At 44.1% G+C, this 23672-nt stretch overlaps 2 protein-coding genes across 6 annotated transcripts in view; both read right to left on the bottom strand.

The window, feature by feature from the left end:
* The window catches only part of LOC127639803 (hepatocyte cell adhesion molecule-like), a 328338-nt gene that overhangs the window by 59840 nt on the left and 244826 nt on the right, over positions 1 to 23672 (bottom strand). The window lies entirely within an intron of this gene.
* Positions 1976 to 23195, bottom strand: LOC127639800 (uncharacterized). Of its 5 annotated transcripts, XM_052122041.1 has the most exons (8): positions 23071 to 23195; positions 20310 to 20639; positions 15447 to 15776; positions 11585 to 11914; positions 6966 to 7295; positions 6499 to 6573; positions 5905 to 6004; positions 1976 to 5788 (listed from the first exon to the last, which is right to left on the bottom strand). In XM_052122041.1, the coding sequence occupies exons 1-8, from the start codon at positions 23117 to 23119 to the stop codon at positions 5704 to 5706; spliced, it is 1629 nt and encodes a 542-aa protein (XP_051978001.1). In that variant the 5' UTR covers positions 23120 to 23195; the 3' UTR covers positions 1976 to 5703. The 5 variants fall into 5 exon arrangements, with proteins under 5 accessions (XP_051978001.1, XP_051978006.1, XP_051978005.1 ...); XM_052122046.1 differs by lacking the exon at positions 6966 to 7295; XM_052122045.1 differs by lacking the exon at positions 11585 to 11914.

The following is a 23672-nucleotide window of genomic DNA, read 5'->3' as shown; positions in this document are numbered from 1 at the left end:
AATGTCCTTTAAATTATATTCATAATTCATCAATAATCATCATGTGGTGTTCAGTAATTTAAGTCAGTTTTACTCTGACTAAAATGTCGTAATTTTAGCCAATATATAGGCGATGTCAGCAATCACTTAGTAAAGTAGATGAAAATACTGTAATGTAATCAGAAATATACATAACATTATGAGAACACTATAGAATGTTGTGAATTGTTTTTGCTTGCCCGTGTTTCAGCGCTGTTAGAAGAGCATCAACGGGAGTTACACTCTCCGGCTATAGCACGTCACTGCGTTTGCATCCTTTTGTGCAGATACAAGTTGTGTTACGTTTATGTTGTGAGGATATATTAATCTCATAGGGTGTGTCATAGAAGGGGCTTCAGTTTAGAAGTTCATTTATTCTTCAGCTTCACCTCATGCAGCTATTCTATTTCAGATGTTTCTTTTTCGATAACACTGATGCAGCATAAGCAGTGTTATTTTTTATAGTCATATGTTCATGTTTTCATGTTATTTTATTTATTTAACATTCATTTTCGTTACAATCTTAAAATATTTTCATTATCTCTATGACGGGCACGCCCCCCCCCTCGAGTACTCGTTTTTTGAGTCCTATCAATGATCGAAATAAGAAATTGACAAAAATGCCCCACCCTAACATCGTAAATTCAATAAAATACGCTTCCATGCACGAGCTCACACTAAACTCAACAATCAGCTGCTAAATGAGAGAGAGAGAGAGACCGCGCACAAACAACATAATTAACTATATTAATTGGTGTAAATAAACCAAGCAAGCTCATTAATTATTCAAGCTCAGTGCATGTTTTAAAATGTACTTATTTTATTTACCAGTGAGATTTACTAAAATTAGCAAATAATTATGACAACATTTTCCTCTTATACCTTATAAAGATCTAGAAAAGCTTTATTCCTCATTATATTACCCCTCAAAAATGTCATTTATTGTGTAAAGGGGCAATAATTGCCCACTGGATTTAATTTTAGGGGCATTTGTTATTTTTATGAGGGCATTTCTTTTTCCAAACGTATAAATAAAATACTGAGTCATTCTTTTATTCAAATAATTAAATTTAATATATTATTTTGGTAACACTTTACAATAAGGTTCCATTAATTAACATATGCATAAGTCATCATGAACAATATATTCATAAACATATTTATTACATTTTATATATATAAAATATAGTAAAAAATATCAACTGAAATGTCCCCCGTCTCTCCATGAAAGGTCTGACTGGACAGAGTAACGGTGGATTTAAATCAGCTGTTAATATGTTTGAATATGTCATATTATTTACTGTACGTGAATGAATAATTTAAGCAGTAATTTAATTTATTCCATACCATAGATATCCATTTAAAACATGTTTTTATTTGCCTTACATTATCAAACATTATTACAATATAAAATACAATATAAGAATATAATGCTTAAAAGAAACAGCGCAGCTCATATCCACCATTGAAATCTGCTACTCTGAAGAACCACACGGTTGCTTGTTTTGTGACATCACGGTAATTTAATATTTTAATTGACATTAATAATCATGATTGCAATAATCGACAATTATGATTTTTGGTAAAATCATGCAGCCCTGCGAGAAATTGACTTTTTCATGCTGTTTTTACTCCGGATGTAGTTGCTGAGATATGCAGCTTTACAAACTGTCAGGGGTGGGAGCTCGTCCGAAACTGTAGCGCCACCAACTGGTGGAAGGAAGTGTGCCACTTTGTAACAGTTTTATAGTTACATTTGTCCTATTAGCTTGCTGTACATGTAATATTAATCCTGTCACTAGGGGGCGCTCTGGCCAGTGAGATTCCTGGTAGCATAAAAAGGATAGGAGAAGTAGTATGAGGAAGGAAGGATGTGTTAACCACATGGAGAAGCTTTCTTACCAATGCGGTCTTGTTTTTTTCCCTGATTTGAGGAACCTGAGGTTCCTAAACTCAAATGTAAGTACTGTTGTTTGTATATGTGATGTTAGGTAAAGTTTATGTAGATGAGATGTAAATGTGTTAATGGTGGCACTAAGTTTGTTTGTTTTGTTTGATGCAGAGGGTTCAACGGGCAGGCATGAGGGGGCAGTTCAACTATAGCTAGGACCTTGACCAAAATGGGATTAATTGTCTTCGTTTTACCAACAACACTTGTCATCTATTTCACAAGCTACAGTTTGATTATATTACCAACAGCCACGTGGAAGCTCGATTTCAGGCAGATGTGGCCTCATCAATACTGCACTTAAATGCTGTTTTATCTTGCTCTTGTTACTCTTAAGACTGAGTTCTTGGTAGCCAAAGACACTACTATGAAAGTATGAACTATTTTGACGTTTGCCTTGCAACTGAATGACTATATACTTTGTATGTTTACTGACTGTATGGCGATTGGTGGTGGAATACACATGGCTCATTGAAACGTGAAAGTCTCTGGTCCCTTAATTCATTACGTAGCACACGCTCAAAAGCGTGTGTTACAACTTTAATAATGTTGTCATGGCGGTGGATTCATTTACATGAAGTTGTAGTCAAACTGGAATGGTGGCATATGTCAATTCAATTTTATTTGTATAGCGCCTTTCACAACACACATCGTTTCAAAGCAGCTTTACAGAAGATCAGCATTAACAGAAGATAAAACTGTAATGTCTATAAAGTCGATGAATCATCATTGTGCAATTTAGATAAAATATGATTCTTAATCGTGTTTAAAAATAATTAAATAATAATTGTATTAATAACCCCAGTGAGCAAGCTGTAGGCGACTGTGGCAAGGAACACAAAACTCCATAAGATGTTGATTAATGGAGAAAAATAACCTTGGGAGAAACCAGACTCACTGTGGGGGCCAGTTCCCCTCTGGCTAACATCATGAATATAATGTAAATATTACTTGTGTATAGTTAAAATCATGGTTTAAAATGATTAAACTAAGCAAGGGTTAAGGGTCAGTGATTAAACATCGATTGTGTTTGAACTGTAAGATTAATGACCACAGGCTTTGAAGTCCATCTTGATTAATTGCAGAAGTTCACATAGATGCAATTGTCCTTGTTAATTGGCTGATGAAGGCTTTTGTTGGCAATAGTTAGTCTATGCATTCCATTTCAAGATCGTAGTCCATCAATAGACCGAGGTGATGCAGCTTGGAGTTGGCATCAGTTCATCCTCTGAAGTCCATCATAATAGACTGAAGTGATGTTTGGCTGGCACCGGCTGCATTTAGTCATCATCATTCAGTGACATGAAGCAGTGGAGTCCAACATGAAGCAGTGGAGTCCAACATGAAGCAGTAATGGTGCTGGATCCAGCCGGTTCTGGTGACCTCAGGATAGGAGTCCCGAGGTTGAGACAGGGAAACAAATAAAAAGATGTAAGCGTAGATGCCATTAAATTTATTGCAGAGTTCGAGATCATGCTCAATGTTTCTGGTTTCTGGTTCCGGCAGACCCAACTAAAGCAGCCTAATTGTGGGTTGGAGGATAAATTAGGTGCATGCCTGGCTAAATAGATGAGTCTTTAGTCTAGACATAAACTGAGGGAGTGTGTCTGCATCTTGAACAGTGTTTGGGAGACTATTCCATAGTTTAGGAGCCAAATATGAAAAGGATCTTCCTCCTTTAGTGGATTTTGATATTCTAGGAACTATTAACAGGCCAGAATTTTGCGATCGTAATGAACGTGATGGAATATAGCGTGGTAGAAGATCACTTAAGTACTGCGGAGCTAGACCATTCAAAGCTTTGTACGTAGTTAACAGAATTTTACAATTAATACGGAATTTAACAGGCCAATGTAACGATGATAAAATGGGGCTAATATGATCATATATCTGTTACACATTGTATGTTTATGGTCCATGTTTACATTAATGTTGAGTTGTTGCTGTGTCCATCATGCTTTGTTTTCCGAAAGCCACCGAGTGGAAATGGACCCATGCTGCGAGGGCCCGTCATCACTGCTTACAGCTATATTTGCAAATTGAACTTCTTCTGTTTGGTAAAAGTTTGAATGGACTGCAACTTTAATTATTATTCATTGATGATGTTGAGTTTGGTTTATTATTTAATTGGATTGTTTGAATGTATTACTATTACCTGGTAAAATAAACTGTTACTTTATAATTCAACCTGTTTTTCTTATTAATTACAAATTAACAGAACTTTATTGACTGGGGCTAAAGGACGAGGCCAGAATCTATGATAGAACTTCGCCAAATAAGACTAAATGGGTAAAACCGTGAACCTATAAGGACTTAGTCTAAAACTTTCTGATATCTGAAACTGATGAGTTTGTAGTTAAAGGACCTGCGTCCGGCCGGTTACGACCCAAATAAAAAAAATTATTTTATTCATAATTGGAGTCAGATGAAATAAAGAAAACAATAAATTATAAGATTAATAAAACATGGAACTCAAATCAAATAATCAAAGTATTATTTTAATGCCCACAATGAGACAGAACACGCTGGACACCTTCAGCCACACTATTGGATTCTGTCCTTGGGCCAATAGTTGGACATCTTTACAATATAACTGAATTAAAATATTCTCATTTAATAGATGTTTAATATCAAACCACTTTTATACTGTGTGTTTGGAGTATGAATTTGTAAAGGGATTTAGAAGGGCAAGGAGGAGGCGAAAACCTGCTTGACAATATAAATAATAGATTAAATGATAAACTTAAACAAAAGATACAAATACACACATGACGGACATGTCCGTAAACTATCTCTCTCTCCCGCATGCTGCCTTTATCCCTCTCAGAGGCTTGATTAGCCTGATAATGGACCGGGTGTGTAAAATCACGACCCGGCCTCGCCCTCCACCCTGCCACAGAATTACTCAAATCTTAAGACCCAAACATACTCTGTAAGTATGTGAACACAGACTAAATTAAACACATCTTTGCGTTGTGAATTGTCGCAATTCATAACCATAACGCAAGTACGTCCTGTATTCTCAGCGTTGTCACAAGGGACGCTAGAGCGGATTTTCTTTTTTCAATCAACAACTGTCATGATGAAGCAGCAACTTGAGGAGTCTTGCCGAACAAGTTAGATTATACAAACATGTTTCTGTCATCTTTTTAGCAATTACAAAAGCACACACTCCTCCACTGACCACACGTTGACTTCACCACATATGCGGTTTCGTTTCGCCTCCGTGTGACCCGAGCAACAAGAGCGCATGTAATGTATGAACAACGGGACCACACGTTAGTGAAGCGCTCACGTCTGCATTTGCGCACTTGTGTGAAGTATGTTTGTGCCCTTATTCTTGCAATTCATTTGCTTCAGATCATTCTAGAATGTATATAATCTGTTAAGAGCTAATGATTAATCTTTGCAATAATCGCTGAATAGTTGAATAATCCTTAGATTAATCGATTATGAAAATAATGACTTTTTTATATATTGTATATTTGTATTCTGGTTTTTATGTGAGTACTGTGTGTTTATGTTGTCTTTTTACTTTTCCTTGCCCAGGGACCACAGATGTAAATTAGCCGTATAGCTAACTCTGGTACAGGGCTTGAACTGTGCATGGTCCCTGACAAATGAACTAATAAATAAAAAAAATAAAATAATCATTAGTTACAGCCGTAAGTAATGGTGCTATGAGTTGCACTCTTTAAAACAATGATGTTTTTCAGTTTCTTTAATTTTTTACATCTTCAAACTTGTTGCTGATTTTTGTTGTCAAGTCGTCTCTCTTCAGTCAGAACGTCAGTTTCAGAAGTCTGCACTTTTATTAAACCTGGAGAAAAAGAGATGATTGTAATAATGTCTTCTTTCTAAATCATTATCATTAACCACAACATCAATGAATCTATATGTGATTTGTTTGCAGTTTAAAATAAAGACAACACTTTCCTTTTAGATTCTCTCTGTGTTTCCTGAAGCAGATCACAGCTGAGATTACAGCAATTAATACTGCAGTCAAACACACTGTAATGATGATGATGATGATAGAAACTAAAAAGATAAAGAGAAACAAACATTAACGTCTATAAAGAGATAATACTTTTATCACTGATAATCAATCGATCAATCAATCAGTATTTAAAGCTGCAGTGCGTTTAATAAACAGAGACTGTAAGACCATCATTCATTGGTTAATGTTTTACTGTGAACACTGTGTCTCTGTGTCTATAAAACATTCCTCCTGTTCTGAGTGACACCTGATAACAACACTGACTCCACCAATGGCGTGAGCTGGGGGCGGGGCTATCTATGTGTATTCAGAAATAAACACTAACACTAGATAGAGGCTCATAAATAAACACTCATGATGATAATATAGAAGATTATACAGAATGTGTTTCTTCAATGTCTTAAATACATCCAAGAGAAACGATTGAATATAACAACACATTCTGTCAATCATGTGTTACAGTGTGTAAGATCTATTAAACATATTCAAATCATTTGATTGATGAGATCATCTCATTTAATAAACACTGACGCACCTGAACGTGATCGACCGGTAGTAGACTCATCAATCTTATCAATCTCCTCAGTCTTCTTAATCTCTGATTTCCTCTCTGAAGACAGGAACACAGAGTCATCAACAATCACAATAGAAACATTCACTGGTTTAAAACAGAAGCAGAATTTCCTCTTGCAGTGTCTCATTTTCTAAAGGCAGTTTATATATAGTTTATTGTCTCATATTATACTGATCTTTATATCTTCAGTTTTATGCTACAGATAGTTAAACATGCTCTTTCCTTCTCAAACTAATGACTCGACAACTTCACAATTTACAAATGAGTCCCACAAACAGACTGAAAATGCACTTGTGTTCATCCCAAAGCAGCAAAGACATCATTCAAAGTGAATTACAGGAAGAAACTCTGAATGTTTCAAGCAGTCAGTAATAAACACATGAGTGAGTTTCATTTGATTTATAACACACAAACATTAAAATACTCACCATTAACAGTTACATTGAATGTTTTGTTTGAGGTCTTTTCACTGATTATCCTGAGTGTGTAAAGTCCAGAGTGTTCAGTTCTGATGTCTCTGATGGTGAGAGATCCAGTCGTGATGTTCAACTCCAGTCTGTCTTTAAATCTCCCATCAAGAACATCATCATATACACGTGTGCTGTTGGCCTTTCCATTGATTTGAGCAATAAGAGTGTCTTCAGGTCCAAAACACCACAGAATCAGATCACTTTTCTGTTTTTTGACATTTATGTCTAGAGTGACTGAATCTCTCTCGATCACTGACTTGATTTCATCCGTGTCATCTCCAAACACTCCTGATGAACACACAGAAAGTTTCCAGGTTTGTAAACGCATGATCAGCACTCACTTGTTACTTTTTCTTAATTAACAGACACATTAGACATTATTCACAATAGTATCATAATTAATATCTGATGGGAATGTAAACGAGGCTTTGAGGAACAGAAGAACAGTTTTATGTATAAGCTGCAGGAATCTCCATCATATCTTTATTTCTGTTCCTCAGTTTCATTCATGTAAATATTCTCTGAATCATCGTCTGTAAATAATTCTATAAAGTGGCAAATCCTTACAATAGTTTTACCCTCTCTTCTGTTAATCATTTTAGCAATTTTGTGTTTCACAAACAACAACAATAAACCCACATAGTGCCCCTTTAATGGGACAGTTCTCCCAAAAATGATTCGTTCATTATTTATGCACCCAGTGTCTTTCTAATCCTCAAGGATGAAAGATGGGAACAGTGCTCTTGTTTTCCATTCAATGAAAGTGAGTGGTGACTGAGGTCAGACATCAGTTTTATAACTGTGTCTTTTCAATGGAACACAAGAGATGTTAGAGACTGACAGTCTCAGTCACCATCCATGTTCATTGTACATAAAACAAGAACATGTTCTAACACTTTTCTAAAGGAGGTAGTAACTTCCCAGAGGATAGATTAACTTACTACAGGTACAAATAATACAGTATCATCAATTATAAAAGTATAGAAAACAATAAATTTAGAAAAATAATCACTAAAATGAACGTGAATGTGTTCAAGAATCTCTCTAGGGTCAATCTATTTTAAATGGGTTGTAGTTGTAGTGGGGAGCCATACCCAAAATATCTGCATGAAAAACACTTGTACACCAAATGGTAAATGTTTTTTTTTACTACGGCTTAAAAAAACTATTTTTATCTTCATTGGCACTGTTCGTGACATAACCCCCCTCAAAAGGACCGGATTCCAGACGGTCCTAAAAGAAACCACAAAAACAAAAAAATGTCCAAGGAGTGAGGGGAAGACCCGGGGAAAACAGGCAGACAAAAGGGGGCACAAGGGACACAGAGACAGTCCAAGGAGGCACAAGGGGCAATTAGGCAGTCCATGGGGGCACAAGGGGCAATTAGGCAGTCCACGGGGGCACAAGGGGCGGACAGGGAGGCCGGGAGGGCACACAGACAGTCCATGGAGGCGCAAGGGGCCGACAGGTAGACAAGGGAGGCCGAGAGGGCAGGCAGGCAGTCTATGGGGGTGTGAGACTGGACCAGAGTCAGGTGGCCTGGGGGGCGTCAATTGGGTAGGGACAGGTTTAGGAGGCCAGGGAGGTGTCCACAAGGCAAGGACCGTTTCAGGAGGTCTGGGAGGTGGCCACAGGACAGGGACAGATTTAGGTGGTCTGGGAGGTGTCGACCGGGCAGGGTCAGGTTTAGGTGGTCTGGGAGGCGGAACCATGGAAAGCTCTGGAGGCTCAGGGGGCGGAGCAGTGGGAGGCTCAGGAGGCAGAGCAGAGGGAGGCTCAGGGGGCGGAGCCGAGGAAGGCTCGGGAGGCGGAGCCATAGAAGGCAGAGCCGTGGAAGGCTCAGGAATTGAAGCCATGGGAGGCTCGAGGGGCGGAGCCCTGGAAGGTTCTGGAGGCGGAGCAGTGGAAGGCTCAGGAGGTGTAGCCGTGGAAGGCAGAGCCGTGGAAGGCTCAGGAGGCGGAGCTGTAGAAGGCTCGAGGGTCGGAGCCGTGGAAGGCTCGAGAGGCGGAGCCCTGGGTGGCTCGGGAGGCGGAGTCGTAGGAGGCTCGGAAGGCGGAGCCGTAGGAGGCTCGAGAGACTCGAGGGTCGGAGCCCTGAGTGGCTCCAGAGGCTCGAGAGGCAGAGCCCTGGGAGGCTCGGGAGGCTCAAGGGGCGGAGCCCTGGGAAGCTCGAGAGACTCGAGAGGCAGAGCCCTGGGAGGCTCGAGAGACTCGAGAGGCAGAGCCCTGGGAGGCTCGAGAGACTCGAGAGGCAGAGCCCTGGGAGGCTCGGGAGGCGGAACCCTAGAAGGCTCGGGAGGCTCGAGAGGAGGAGCCCTGGGAGGCTCGAGAGACTTGAGAGGCGGAGCCCAGGGAGGCTCGGGAGGTGGAGCCCTGGAAGACTCGAGAGACTTGGGAGGCGGAGCCCTGGAAGGCTCGAGAGGCAGAGCCCTGGAAGGCTCGAGAGGCAGAGCCCTGGAAGGCTTGAGAGATTTGAGAGGCGGAGCCCTGGGAGGCTCGAGAGATTTGAGAGGCGGAGTCCTGGGAGGCTCGGGAGACTTGAGAGGCGGAGCCCTGTGAGGCTCGGGAGACTTGATAGGCGGAGCACTGTGAGGCTCGGGAGGCGGAACCCTAGGAGGCTCGGGAGGCTCGAGAGGAGCCCTGGGAGGCTCGGGAGACTTGAGAGGCGGAGCCCTGGGAGGCTCGAGAGGAGCTGGCTCTTGGACGGTCATGGCTACTGGCGCTGGCTCTTGGGCGGTCGAGGCTACAGGCGCTGGCTCTTGGGCGGTCGAGGCTACAGGCGCTGGCTCTGGGACGGTCGAGGCTACAGGCGCTGGCTCTGGGACGGTCGAGGCTACTGGCGCTGGCTGGTTAGCCGTGGTATGTATGAGCTTGGGTCCGCTGGACACTGGGGGCAGAGCCACGGGGGGTTCTGGAAACGGAGCTGCGGGAGGTGGAGGTCGGAGAGCAGAGGACTTTCCCCCTCTCCTCTTCCTCCGGGCCGGTGAGACTGGCGACACTGGAACGCTGTGCGTGGTTGGCGTGGCGTCAGACTCGCTGACCGTAGTTGACGTGAGCCCAGGCTTGCTGACCGTGGCTGACGTGGGCTCAGGCTCGCTGACCGTGGTTGACGTGGGCTCAGGCTCGCTGGCTGGGGCAGGCGTGGGCTCAGGCTCGCTGGCCGGGGCAGGCGTGGGCTCTGGCTCGCTGGCCGGGCAGGCGTGGGCTCGGAGGCGGAAGCCTGTCTTCTCTTCCTCCTCCGGGCAGACGAAGTGGACCGCGCTGGCTCGTGGAAAGTGACTGGCGTGGGGGTGAGCTCGCTGACGGATGGGGCTGGCGTGACAGGAAGTGCCATGGGCGACTGGAGAGTCACCACTGAGGGAGGAGAGGTAGGGTCCTCCTCAGTGACGCCCACAGTGAACGGTGAGCCGCGAGACCAGTAAAGTCGCCTCCATGAAGTCGCGGAGCTTCCAGTAGCGTGCTGCCGGTGGCAACCGCTCCTTTAGCCAGTCACTCAGGTTGTCCCTGAAGAAGACCACAAGGGAGGAGTCAGGGAAGTCCAAACGCCGCCAGAAAGAGGAAGTCGCGGATGTGGTCTTCTACTGGTCGGTCCCCTTGCTTTAGGCAGAGCAGTTGGTAATTTGCTCGTTGCACCGCTAGATCCATCTTTGGTCGTTCGCTCTGTTAAGCGTGTGTGGGAAGCAGGAGAAGGCAGACGGGAGATTCGGATCTAAATGCGGTTTTATTAGCAAGCAAAGAAATAAACAAACACAAATAAAATGTCCACGATGGGAAAATCAAACTAAACACAAAATAAAGTCCAGGAGTACACAAAAACATCAAGGGCAAACATAAAAGAACATCAGGAACCATTACGCGATAACGAACGACAAAGGAAAGGGAAAACAACAGGGTTTAAATAGACAGACACGGTGATAACAAAATCACAAACAGGTGCGGACAATAACACAGTGCAGGCAGTGATGAGGGCCGGAAAACATGGGAAGTGTAGTTTCTTTAACAAGGACTAGTGAAAAACACGGGGCGGACCACAATGAAAACGGGACATGGAATGTGATAAGTGAAACAGAAAACACGGGGCAGACAACAAGGGATCGTGACAGGCACAAAAACCCAAATATCACAGTTTTTTGTCCCTGGCACAAAATGACCATCTAACATCATTTCACTATTCAAATCAGCAGCACAAAGAAAGAGACAAAGGTCAGCATGGTGCATTGTCATGTCATGTCCATCAATGCAAATTAGCAGGTTATTAAAAAAAAAAAAATGGTTTGTTTGTTTGTTTGTTTGTTTGTTGTACAGATTGTTCCTTTAACTACTCAGAAAGATCTTCAGTTTTATGCTACAGATAGTTAAACATGCTCTTTCCTTCTCAAACTAATGACTCGACAACTTCACAATTTACAAATGAGTCCCACAAACAGACTGAAAATGCACTTGTGTTCATCCCAAAGCAGCACAGACATCATTCAAAGTGAATTACAGGAAGAAACTCTGAATGTTTCAAGCAGTCAGTAATAAACACATGAGTGAGTTTCATTTGATTTATAACACACAAACATTAAAATACTCACCATTAACAGTTACATTGAATGTTTTGTTTGAGGTCTTTTCACTGATGATGCTGAGCTTATAAAGTCCCGAGTGTTCAGTTGTGATGTTTCTGATGGTGAGAGATCCAGTCGTGATGTTCAACTCCAGTCTGTCTCGAAATATCCCATCAAGAACATCATCATATACACGCTTGCTGTTGGCCTTTCCATTGATTTGAGCAATAAGAGTGTCTTCAGGTCCAAAACACCACAGAATCAGATCACTTTTCTGTTTTTCAACATTTATGTCTAGAGTGACTGAATCTCCCTCGATCACTGACTTGATTTCATCCGTGTCAACTCCAAACACTCCTGATGAACACACAGAAAGTTTCCAGGTATTTAAACACATGATCAGAACTCACATGTTACTTTTTCTTAATTAAGAGACATGTTAGACATTATTCACAGTAGTATCATAATTAATATCTGATGGGAATGTAAACGAGGCTTTGAGGAACAGAAGAACAGTTTTATGTATAAAGCTGCAGAATCTCCTTCATCATATCTTTATTTCTGTTCCTCACAGTTTCATTCATGTAAATATTCTCTGAATCATCGTCTGTAAATAATTCTATAAAGTGGCAAATCCTTACAATAGTTTTACCCTCTCTTCTGTTAATCATTTTAGCAATTTTGTGTTTCACAAACAACAACAATAAAGCCACATAGTGCCCCTTTAATGGGACAGTTCTCCCAAAAATGATTCGTTCATTATTTATGCACCCAGTGTCTTTCTAATCCTCAAGGATGAAAGATGGGAACAGTGCTCTTGTTTTCCATTCAATGAAAGTGAGTGGTGACTGAGGTCAGACATCAGTTTTATAACTGTGTCTTTTCAATGGAACACAAGAGATGTTAGAGACTGACAGTCTCAGTCACCATCCATGTTCATTGTACATAAAACAAGAACACTTTCTAACACTTTTCTAAAGGAGGTAGTAACTTCCCAGAGGATAGATTAACTTACTACAGGTACAAATAATACAGTATCATCAATTATAAAAGTATAGAAAACAATAAATTTAGAAAAATAATCACTAAAATGAACGTGAATGTGTTCAAGAATCTCTCTAGGGTCAATCTATTTTAAATGGGTTGTAGTTGTAGTGGGGAGCCATACCCAAAATATCTGCATGAAAAACACTTGTACACCAAATGGTAAATGGTTTTTTTACTACGGCTTAAAAAAACTATTTTTATCTTCATTGGCACTGTTCGTGACATAACCCCCTCAAAAGGACCGGATTCCAGACGGTCCTAAAAGAAACCACAAAAAACAAAAAAATGTCCAAGGAGTGAGGGGAAGACCCGGGGGAAAACAGGCAGACAAAAGGGGGCACAAGGGACACAGAGACAGTCCAAGGAGGCACAAGGGGCAATTAGGCAGTCCATGGGGGCACAAGGGGCAATTAGGCAGTCCACGGGGGCACAAGGGGCGGACAGGGAGGCCGGGAGGGCACACAGACAGTCCATGGAGGCGCAAGGGGCCGACAGGTAGACCAGGGAGGCCGAGAGGGCAGGCAGGCAGTCTATGGGGGTGTGAGACTGGACCAGAGTCAGGTGGCCTGGGGGGCGTCCATCGGGTAGGGACAGGTTTAGGAGGCCAGGGAGGTGTCCACAAGGCAAGGACCGTTTCAGGAGGTCTGGGAGGTGGCCACGGGACAGGGACAGATTTAGGTGGTCTGGGAGGTGTCGACCGGGCAGGGTCAGGTTTAGGTGGTCTGGGAGGCGGAACCATGGAAAGCTCTGGAGGCTCAGGGGGCGGAGCCGTGGGAGGCTCAGGAGGCAGAGCAGAGGGAGGCTCAGGGGGCGGAGCCGAGGAAGGCTCAGGAGGCACAGGAGGCGGAGCCGTAGGAGGCTCAGGAGGCAGAGCCGTAGAAGGCAGAGCCGTGGAAGGCTCAGGAATTGAAGCCATGGGAGGCTCGAGGGGCGGAGCCCTGGAAGGTTCTGGAGGCGGAGCAGTGGAAGGCTCAGGAGGCGTAGCCGTGGAAGGCAGAGCCGTGGAAGGCTCAGGAGGCGGAGCTGTAGAAGGCTCGAGGGTCGGAGCCGTGGAAGGCTCGAGAGGCGGAGCCCTGGCGCTGGCTCTGGGACGGTCGAGGCTACTGGCGCTGGCTGGTTAGCCGTGGTATGTATGAGCTTGGGTCCGCTGGACCCTGGGGGCAGAGCCACGGGGGGTTCTGGAAACGGAGCTGCGGGAGGTGGAGGTCGGAGAGCAGAGGACTTTCCCCCTCTCCTCTTCCTCCGGGCCGGTGAGACTGGCGACACTGGAACGCTGTGCGTGGTTGGCGTGGCGTCAGACTCGCTGACCGTAGTTGACGTGAGCCCAGGCTCGCTGACCGTGGCTGACGTGGGCTCAGGCTCGCTGACCGTGGCTGACGTGGGCTCAGGCTCGCTGGCCGGGGCAGGCGTGGGCTCAGGCTCGCTGGCCGGGGCAGGCGTGGGCTCTGGCTCGCTGGCCGGGGCAGGCGTGGGCTCGGAGGCGAAGCCTGTCTTCTCTTCCTCCTCGGGCAGACGAAGTGGACCGGCTGGCTCGTGGAAAGTGACTGGCGTGGGGGTGAGCTCGCTGACGGATGGGGTTGGCGTGACAGGAAGTGCCATGGGCGACTGGAGAGTCACCACTGAGGGAGGAGAGGTAGGGTCCTCCTCAGTGACGCCCACAGTGAACGGTGAGCCGCAGACCAGTAAAGTCGCCTCCATGAAGTCGCGGAGCTTCCAGTAGCGCGTTGCCGGTGGCAACCGCTCCTTTAGCCAGTCACTCAGGTTGTCCCTGAAGAAGACCACAAGGGAGGAGTCAGGGAAGTCCGAAACGCTCGCCAGAAAGAGGAAGTCGCGGATGTGGTCTTCTACTGGTCGGTCCCCTTGCTTTAGGCAGAGCAGTTGGTAATTTGCTCGTTGCACCGCTAGATCCATCTTTGGTCGTTCGTTCTGTTAAGCGTGTGTGGGAAGCAGGAGAAGGCAGACGGGAAATTCGGATCTAAATGCGGTTTTATTAGCAAGCAAAGAAATAAACAAACACAAATAAAATGTCCACGATGGGAAAATCAAACTAAACACAAAATAAAGTCCAGGAGTACACAAAAACATCAAGGGCAAACATAAAAGAACATCAGGAACCATTACGCGATAACGAACGACAAAGGAAAGGGAAAACAACAGGGTTTAAATAGACAGACACGGTGATAACAAAATCACAAACAGGTGCGGACAATAACACAGTGCAGGCAGTGATGAGGGCCGGAAAACATGGGAAGTGTAGTTTCTTTAACAAGGACTAGTGAAAAACACGGGCGGACCACAATGAAAAGCGGGACATGGAATGTGATAAGTGAAACAGAAAACACGGGGCAGACAACAAGGGATCGTGACAGGCACAAAAACCCAAATATCACAGTTTTTTGTCCCTGGCACAAAATGACCATCTAACATCATTTCACTATTTAAATCAGCAGCACAAAGAAAGAGACAAAGGTCAGCATGGTGCATTGTCATGTCATGTCCATCAATGCAAATTAGCAGGTTATTAAAAAAAAAAAAATTGTTTGTTTGTTTGTTTGTTTGTTGTACAGATTGTTCCTTTAACTACTCAGAAAGATCTTCAGTTTTATGCTACAGATAGTTAAACATGCTCTTTCCTTCTCAAACTAATGACTCGACAACTTCACAATTTACAAATGAGTCCCACAAACAGACTGAAAATGCACTTGTGTTCATCCCAAAGCAGCACAGACATCATTCAAAGTGAATTACAGGAAGAAACTCTGAATGTTTCAAGCAGTCAGTAATAAACACATGAGTGAGTTTCATTTGATTTATAACACACAGGAAACATTAAAATACTCACCATTAACAGTTACATTGAATGTTTTGTTTGAGGTCTTTTCACTGATGATGCTGAGCTTATAAAGTCCCGAGTGTTCAGTTGTGATGTTTCTGATGGTGAGAGATCCAGTCGTGATGTTCAACTCCAGTCTGTCTCGAAATATCCCATCAAGAACATCATCATATCCACGCTTGCTGTTGGCCTTTCCATTGATTTGAGCAATAAGAGTGTCTTCAGGTCCAAAACACCACAGAATCATATCACTTTTCTGTTTTTCGACATTTATGTCTAGAGTGACTGAATCTCTCTCGATCACTGACTTGATTTCATCCGTGTCAACTCCAAACACTCCTGATGAACACACACAAAGTTTCCAGGTATTTAAACACATGATCCGCACTCACATGCTACTTTTTCTTAATTAAGAGACACGTTAGACATTATTCACAGTAGTATCATAATTAATATCTGATGGGAATGTAAACGAGGCTTTGAGGAACAGAAGAACAGTTTTATGTATAAGCTGCAGGAATCTCCTTCATCATATCTTTATTTCTGTTCCTCAGTTTCATTCATGTAAATATTCTCTGAATCATCGTCTGTAAATAATTCTATAAAGTGGCAAATCCTTACAATAGTTTTACCCTCTCTTCTGTTAATCATTTTAGCAATTTTGTGTTTCACAAACAACAACAATAAACCCACATAGTGCCCCTTTAATGGGACAGTTCTCCCAAAAATGATTCGTTCATTATTTCTGCACCCAGTGTCTTTCTAATCCTCAAGGATGAAAGATGGGAACAGTGCTCTTGTTTTCCATTCAATGAAAGTGAGTGGTGACTGAGGTCAGACATCAGTTTTATAACTGTGTCTTTTCAATGGAACACAAGAGATGTTAGAGACTGACAGTCTCAGTCACCATCCATGTTCATTGTACATAAAACAAGAACATGTTCTAACACTTTTCTAAAGGAGGTAGTAACTTCCCAGAGGATAGATTAACTTACTACAGGTACAAATAATACAGTATCATCAATTATAAAAGTATAGAAAACAATAAATTTAGAAAAATAATCACTAAAATGAACGTGAATGTGTTCAAGAATCTCTCTAGGGTCAATCTATTTTAAATGGGTTGTAGTTGTAGTGGGGAGCCATACCCAAAATATCTGCATGAAAAACACTTGTACACCAAATGGTAAATGTTTTTTTTTACTACGGCTTAAAAAAAACTATTTTTATCTTCATTGGCACTGTTCGTGACATAACCCCCCCTCAAAAGGACCGGATTCCAGACGGTCCTAAAAGAAACCACAAAAACAAAAAAATGTCCAAGGAGTGAGGGGGAAGACCCGGGGGAAAACAGGCAGACAAAAGGGGGCACAAGGGACACAGAGACAGTCCAAGGAGGCACAAGGGGCAATTAGGCAGTCCATGGGGGCACAAGGGGCAATTAGGCAGTCCACGGGGGCACAAGGGGCGGACAGGGAGGCCGGGAGGGCACACAGACAGTCCATGGAGGCGCAAGGGGCCGACAGGTAGACCAGGGAGGCCGAGAGGGCAGGCAGGCAGTCTATGGGGGTGTGAGACTGGACCAGAGTCAGGTGGCCTGGGGGGCGTCCATCGGGTAGGGACAGGTTTAGGAGGCCAGGGAGGTGTCCACAAGGCAAGGACCATTTCAGGAGGTCTGGGAGGTGGCCACAGGACAGGGACAGATTTAGGTGGTCTGGGAGGTGTCGACCGGGCAGGGTCAGGTTTAGGTGGTCTGGGAGGCGGAACCATGGAAAGCTCTAGAGGCTCAGGGGGCGGAGCCGTGGGAGGCTCAGGAGGCAGAGCAGAGGGAGGCTCAGGGGGCGGAGCCGAGGAAGGCTCGGGAGGCACAAGAGGCGGAGCCGTAGGAGGCTCAGGAGGCGGAGCCGTAGAAGGCAGAGCCGTGGAAGGCTCAGGAATTGAAGCCATGGGAGGCTCGAGGGGCGGAGCCCTGGAAGGTTCTGGAGGCGGAGCAGTGGAAGGCTCAGGAGGCGTAGCCGTGGAAGGCTCAGGAGGCGGAGCTGTAGAAGGCTCGAGGGTCGGAGCCGTGGAAGGCTCGAGAGGCGGAGCCCTGGGTGGCTCGGGAGGCGGAGTCGTAGGAGGCTTGGAAGGCGGAGCCGTAGGAGGCTCGGGGGTCGGAGCCGTAGGAGGCTCGAGAGACTCGAGGGTCGGAGCCCTGAGTGGCTCCAGAGGCTCGAGAGGCAGAGCCCTGGGAGGCTCGGGAGGCTCGAGGGGCGGAGCCCTGGGAGGCTCGAGAGACTCGAGAGGCAGAGCCCTGGGAGGCTCGAGAGACTCGAGAGGCAGAGCCCTGGGAGGCTCGAGAGACTTGAGAGGCGGAGCCCTGGGAGGCTCGAGAGACTTGAGAGGCGGAGCCCTGGGAGGCTCGGGAGGCGGAACCCTAGAAGGCTCGGGAGGCTCGAGAGGAGGAGCCCTGGGAGGCTCGAGAGACTTGAGAGGCGGAGCCCAGGGAGGCTCGGGAGGTGGAGCCCTGGAAGACTCGAGAGACTTGGGAGGCGGAGCCCTGGTAGGCTCGAGAGGCAGAGCCCTGGAAGGCTCGAGAGGCGGAGCCCTGGAAGGCTTGAGAGATTTGAGAGGCGGAGCCCTGGGAGGCTCGAGAGATTTGAGAGGCGGAGTCCTGGGAGGCTCGGGAGACTTGAGAGGCGGAGCCCTGTGAGGCTCGGGAGACTTGATAGGCGAAGCACTGTGAGGCTCGGGAGACTTGAGAGGCGGAGCCCTGGGAGGCTCGGGAGGCTCGAGAGGAGGAGCCCTGGGAGGCTCGGGAGGCTCGAGAGGAGGAGCCCTGGGAGGCTCGAGAGACTTGAGAGGCGGAGCCCTGGGAGGCTCGGGAGGCGGAACCCTAGGAGGCTCGGGAGGCTCGAGAGGAGCCCTGGGAGGCTCGGGAGACTTGAGAGGCGGAGCCCTGGGAGGCTCGAGAGGAGCTGGCTCTTGGACGGTCATGGCTACTGGCGCTGGCTCTTGGGCGGTCGAGGCTACAGGCGCTGGCTCTTGGGCGGTCGAGGCTACAGGCGCTGGCTCTTGGACGGTCGAGGCTACAGGCGCTGGCTCTGGGACGGTCGAGGCTACAGGCGCTGGCTCTGGGACGGTCGAGGCTACTGGCGCTGGCTGGTTAGCCGTGGTATGTATGAGCTTGGGTCCGCTGGACCCTGGGGGCAGAGCCACGGGGGGTTCTGGAAACGGAGCTGCGGGAGGTGGAGGTCGGAGAGCAGAGGACTTTCCCCCTCTCCTCTTCCTCCGGGCCGGTGAGACTGGCGACACTGGAACGCTGTGCGTGGTTGGCGTGGCGTCAGACTCGCTGACCGTAGTTGACGTGAGCCCAGGCTCGCTGACCGTGGCTGACGTGGGCTCAGGCTCGCTGACCGTGGCTGACGTGGGCTCAGGCTCGCTGGCCGGGGCAGGCGTGGGCTCAGGCTCGCTGGCCGGGGCAGGCGTGGGCTCTGGCTCGCTGGCCGGGGCAGGCGTGGGCTCGGAGGCGGAAGCCTGTCTTCTCTTCCTCCTCCGGGCAGACGAAGTGGACCGCGCTGGCTCGTGGAAAGTGACTGGCGTGGGGGTGAGCTCGCTGACGGATGGGGCTGGCGTGACAGGAAGTGCCATGGGCGACTGGAGAGTCACCACTGAGGGAGGAGAGGTAGGGTCCTCCTCAGTGACGCCCACAGTGAACGGTGAGCCGCAGACCAGTAAAGTCGCCTCCATGAAGTCGCGGAGCTTCCAGTAGCGCGTTGCCGGTGGCAACCGCTCCTTTAGCCAGTCACTCAGGTTGTCCCTGAAGAAGACCACAAGGGAGGAGTCAGGGAAGTCCGAAACGCTCGCCAGAAAGAGGAAGTCGCGGATGTGGTCTTCTACTGGTCGGTCCCCTTGCTTTAGGCAGAGCAGTTGGTAATTTGCTCGTTGCACCGCTAGATCCATCTTTGGTCGTTCGTTCTGTTAAGCGTGTGTGGGAAGCAGGAGAAGGCAGACGGGAGATTCGGATCTAAATGCGGTTTTATTAGCAAGCAAAGAAATAAACAAACACAAATAAAATGTCCACGATGGGAAAATCAAACTAAACACAAAATAAAGTCCAGGAGTACACAAAAACATCAAGGGCAAACATAAAAGAACATCAGGAACCATTACGCGATAACGAACGACAAAGGAAAGGGAAAACAACAGGGTTTAAATAGACAGACACGGTGATAACAAAATCACAAACAGGTGCGGACAATAACACAGTGCAGGCAGTGATGAGGGCCGGAAAACATGGGAAGTGTAGTTTCTTTAACAAGGACTAGTGAAAAACACGGGGCGGACCACAATGAAAACGGGACATGGAATGTGATAAGTGAAACAGAAAACACGGGGCAGACAACAAGGGATCGTGGACAGGCACAAAAACCCAAATATCACAGTTTTTGTCCCTGGCACAAAATGACCATCTAACATCATTTCACTATTCAAATCAGCAGCACAAAGAAAGAGACAAAGGTCAGCATGGTGCATTGTCATGTCATGTCCATCAATGCAAATTAGCAGGTTATTAAAAAAAAAAATGGTTTGTTTGTTTGTTTGTTTGTTTGTTGTACAGATTGTTCCTTTAACTACTCAGAAAGATCTTCAGTTTTATGCTACAGATAGTTAAACATGCTCTTTCCTTCTCAAACTAATGACTCGACAACTTCACAATTTACAAATGAGTCCCACAAACAGACTGAAAATGCACTTGTGTTCATCCCAAAGCAGCACAGACATCATTCAAAGTGAATTACAGGAAGAAACTCTGAATGTTTCAAGCAGTCAGTAATAAACACATGAGTGAGTTTCATTTGATTTATAACACACAAACATTAAAATACTCACCATTAACAGTTACATTGAATGTTTTGTTTGAGGTCTTTTCACTGATGATGCTGAGCTTATAAAGTCCCGAGTGTTCAGTTCTGATGTTTCTGATGGTGAGAGATCCAGTCGTGATGTTCAACTCCAGTCTGTCTCGAAATATCCCATCAAGAACATCATCATATACAAGCTTGCTGTTGGCCTTTCCATTGATTTGAGCAATAAGAGTGTCTTCAGGTCCAAAACACCACAGAATCATATCACTTTTCTGTTTTTCGACATTTATGTCTAGAGTGACTGAATCTCTCTCGATCACTGACTTGATTTCATCCGTGTCATCTCCAAACACTCCTGATGAACACACAGAAAGTTTCCAGGTTTGTAAACGCATGATCAGCACTCACATGTTACTTTTTCTTAATTAACAGACACATTAGACATTATTCACAATAGTATCATAATTAATATCTGATGGGAATGTAAACGAGGCTTTGAGGAACAGAAGAACAGTTTTATGTATAAGCTGCAGGAATCTCCATCATATCTTTATTTCTGTTCCTCAGTTTCATTCATGTAAATATTCTCTGAATCATCGTCTGTAAATAATTCTATAAAGTGGCAAATCCTTACAATAGTTTTACCCTCTCTTCTGTTAATCATTTTAGCAATTTTGTGTTTCACAAACAACAACAATAAAGCCACATAGTGCCCCTTTAATGGGACAGTTCTCCCAAAAATGATTCGTTCATTATTTATGCACCCAGTGTCTTTCTAATCCTCAAGGATGAAAGATGGGAACAGTGCTCTTGTTTTCCATTCAATGAAAGTGAGTGGTGACTGAGATCAGACATCAGTTTTATAACTGTGTCTTTTCAATGGAACACAAGAGATGTTAGAGACTGACAGTCTCAGTCACCATCCATGTTCATTGTACATAAAACAAGAACATGTTCTAACACTTTTCTAAAGGAGGTAGTAACTTCCCAGAGGATAGATTAACTTACTACAGGTACAAATAATACAGGATCACCAATTATAAAAGTATATTCACAAAAATTATTCCCAATTATATTTTTGTCAACAAAACTTATTTAAAACATTTAAAGCTAGACTGTGTAATCCAGAGAGGCTAGCAGTTAGCAAGCTAGTTTTGAAAGCATAGAGCACGCCCTCGCTTCAGAGGTGTCTCTATCCTATCATCCACATATATATATTTTCTTCATTTATGCCACTTAAATTATTGATTGCTATCAGGATGTGAAGAGATTTTCAACCAGTACAACACAAATGTTTCTGGAAAAGATCGCACACACAAGATTTATGGTGAGAACAGACTCAACAGAGAGAAAGTCCATCACTAGTAATTATCAACTGCAGTACTATATAAGATAAGCTATTAATCATCATCATCATCATCATCATCATCAATCCTTTATTTTATTTTCAGGAGAACATTAAGTTCCTCGTGACCATTTATTAGATGGCTGGCCTGATTTTGTGCATCAGTTGTCAGTTTTTGTGTTTCTCTCACTATGATTCATATGTGAAAAGTGTCCATTGTTGTGAATCCACGTCTTCTTTTGGGTTAGGTGTAAGACATGCATTAGGTGCAGGTTAAATTGGCAAACATTTAATAACTAACACTCTCAAAGCTGACAGGACTCTGTATTCACATTGCCAGATTGTCTCATAATGGCAAATATTGGTAAACAATGTAAATAAAGTTTGTTTGCACTTGTTTAAAAGAATGGTAAATTGGTACATTTAAGGACTTTTCAGTGAATATTAGTGCGTTTACTTTTAATCAGTGCAACTAAATATTAACTGTTGTATTTCATTTAAGGTCTGTTCTGTAATTCGATAAAAACTGAATCATTAAATATTGTATTTAGATTAAAACCTGTAAAAGTACAATCCAAACACAAACACTGCCAGTCAAGTCTGAGATGATTTGAATCTGTTTTATACAGTATTATTTGTCTTCCGAAATAAAACTGGTATTTTATAATGTTTAGCGTGTGTTAACTCTTAATTGAAGGATCATAATAATTCAGGAAATACCTGTAAATTAACTGTTTCTCTGCAAAGCCTTTAATAAAAATGTCTGTAAATGTATTGTTTTTGCACTTTATTTGAATAAAGATATTTTACTTTAATTTGACGGTTTTGGTTTGGCATCCGCAGCTTTAAACTAAAGGATAACATTTATTTTAATATTGGCAATTATTCATTGTAAATGATATTTTTAATTAAATAGTCATAAGGATATTTAAAATAATGTAGAATTTGTAAAATAATACAAACATTCATTGACATAAAACACATCCATATGTACAAATCTAATAACAACAATACAGCAAATCTCGTCACACTGGCATTAACAGATTGAAACTGGTATAACCGGTTTGATGATGAAGGACTGTTTCATGTTTCATGTTGACTGTCACGCTGGTGATTATGTGCGTCTGTAATTGTGTTTTATAATATGCCGTTGACTCAGCAGAAAATAAAGAGGTTGACTCTGTTTAGAGTGTTTAATTGAAGTTAAAACACCTTTTAATAAAATTAGCAGTAAAAGGGAGACTTTTCTTTAAATATTCAGAACTCAAAACTACATTGTAAGAGGATGTTCAGAAATCTCGTGCTGTGTGAATGTAGACTTATAAACTAATATATACTTATAAATAACGTATAAAAATGATAAACATAATGAAAAATAAAGTATGACATTTTATAAAAATAATAATGTATAAAATAAAGTTAAATAATGATAATAACTTACCATTCACAATGAAGAGTTGTAGAGCGAGTAAACTCCTGAGGAGCTTCATGATGTTCTTAAAGAAGCGACAGACTTTTGATGTGAAAAAGTTTCTGTCCTGAAGCGATACGTCTGATGTTAATATGATCTGGTGTGTGTGACTTCCTTTTATCAGCTACAGAAAAACACCTCCCTCCTCCTCCACAGGTTTCAGCAGAAATGAAAGTATTTGTACTCATCAGCCCCAGACATTGTTGAGCTCTATAGAAAAACACTGGAGAAAACAATCTACTCATTGTGAAACACAGACATAACATGCATATTTTACTGACTTTACATGAGTGAAATAATATTTATTCCTCAACATTCAAGAAGGCCATTCATCACATTCATCCAAGTACTCCACTGCTTGGCCCAAATAATGACTTGACCCCCTTCATCACCTGACATAAATCCTATTGAGAACTTGTGGGCCCTTCTCAAATGTGAATGAAGACAATATCCTCTCTGAACAGCGTTTGGGAGGCTGTGGTTGATCGTGAACAGGTCAAGAAACTGACCGAATCACGGATGGACGGCTCATGGCCATTATTGAGAAGAATTGTGGCTATATTGAAAGGTCA

The sequence above is a fragment of the Xyrauchen texanus genome, chromosome 48 (assembly GCF_025860055.1).
Source record: "Xyrauchen texanus isolate HMW12.3.18 chromosome 48, RBS_HiC_50CHRs, whole genome shotgun sequence".
Lineage (NCBI taxonomy): Eukaryota > Metazoa > Chordata > Actinopteri > Cypriniformes > Catostomidae > Xyrauchen > Xyrauchen texanus.
This window is presented reverse-complemented; position numbering and strand designations above follow the sequence as displayed.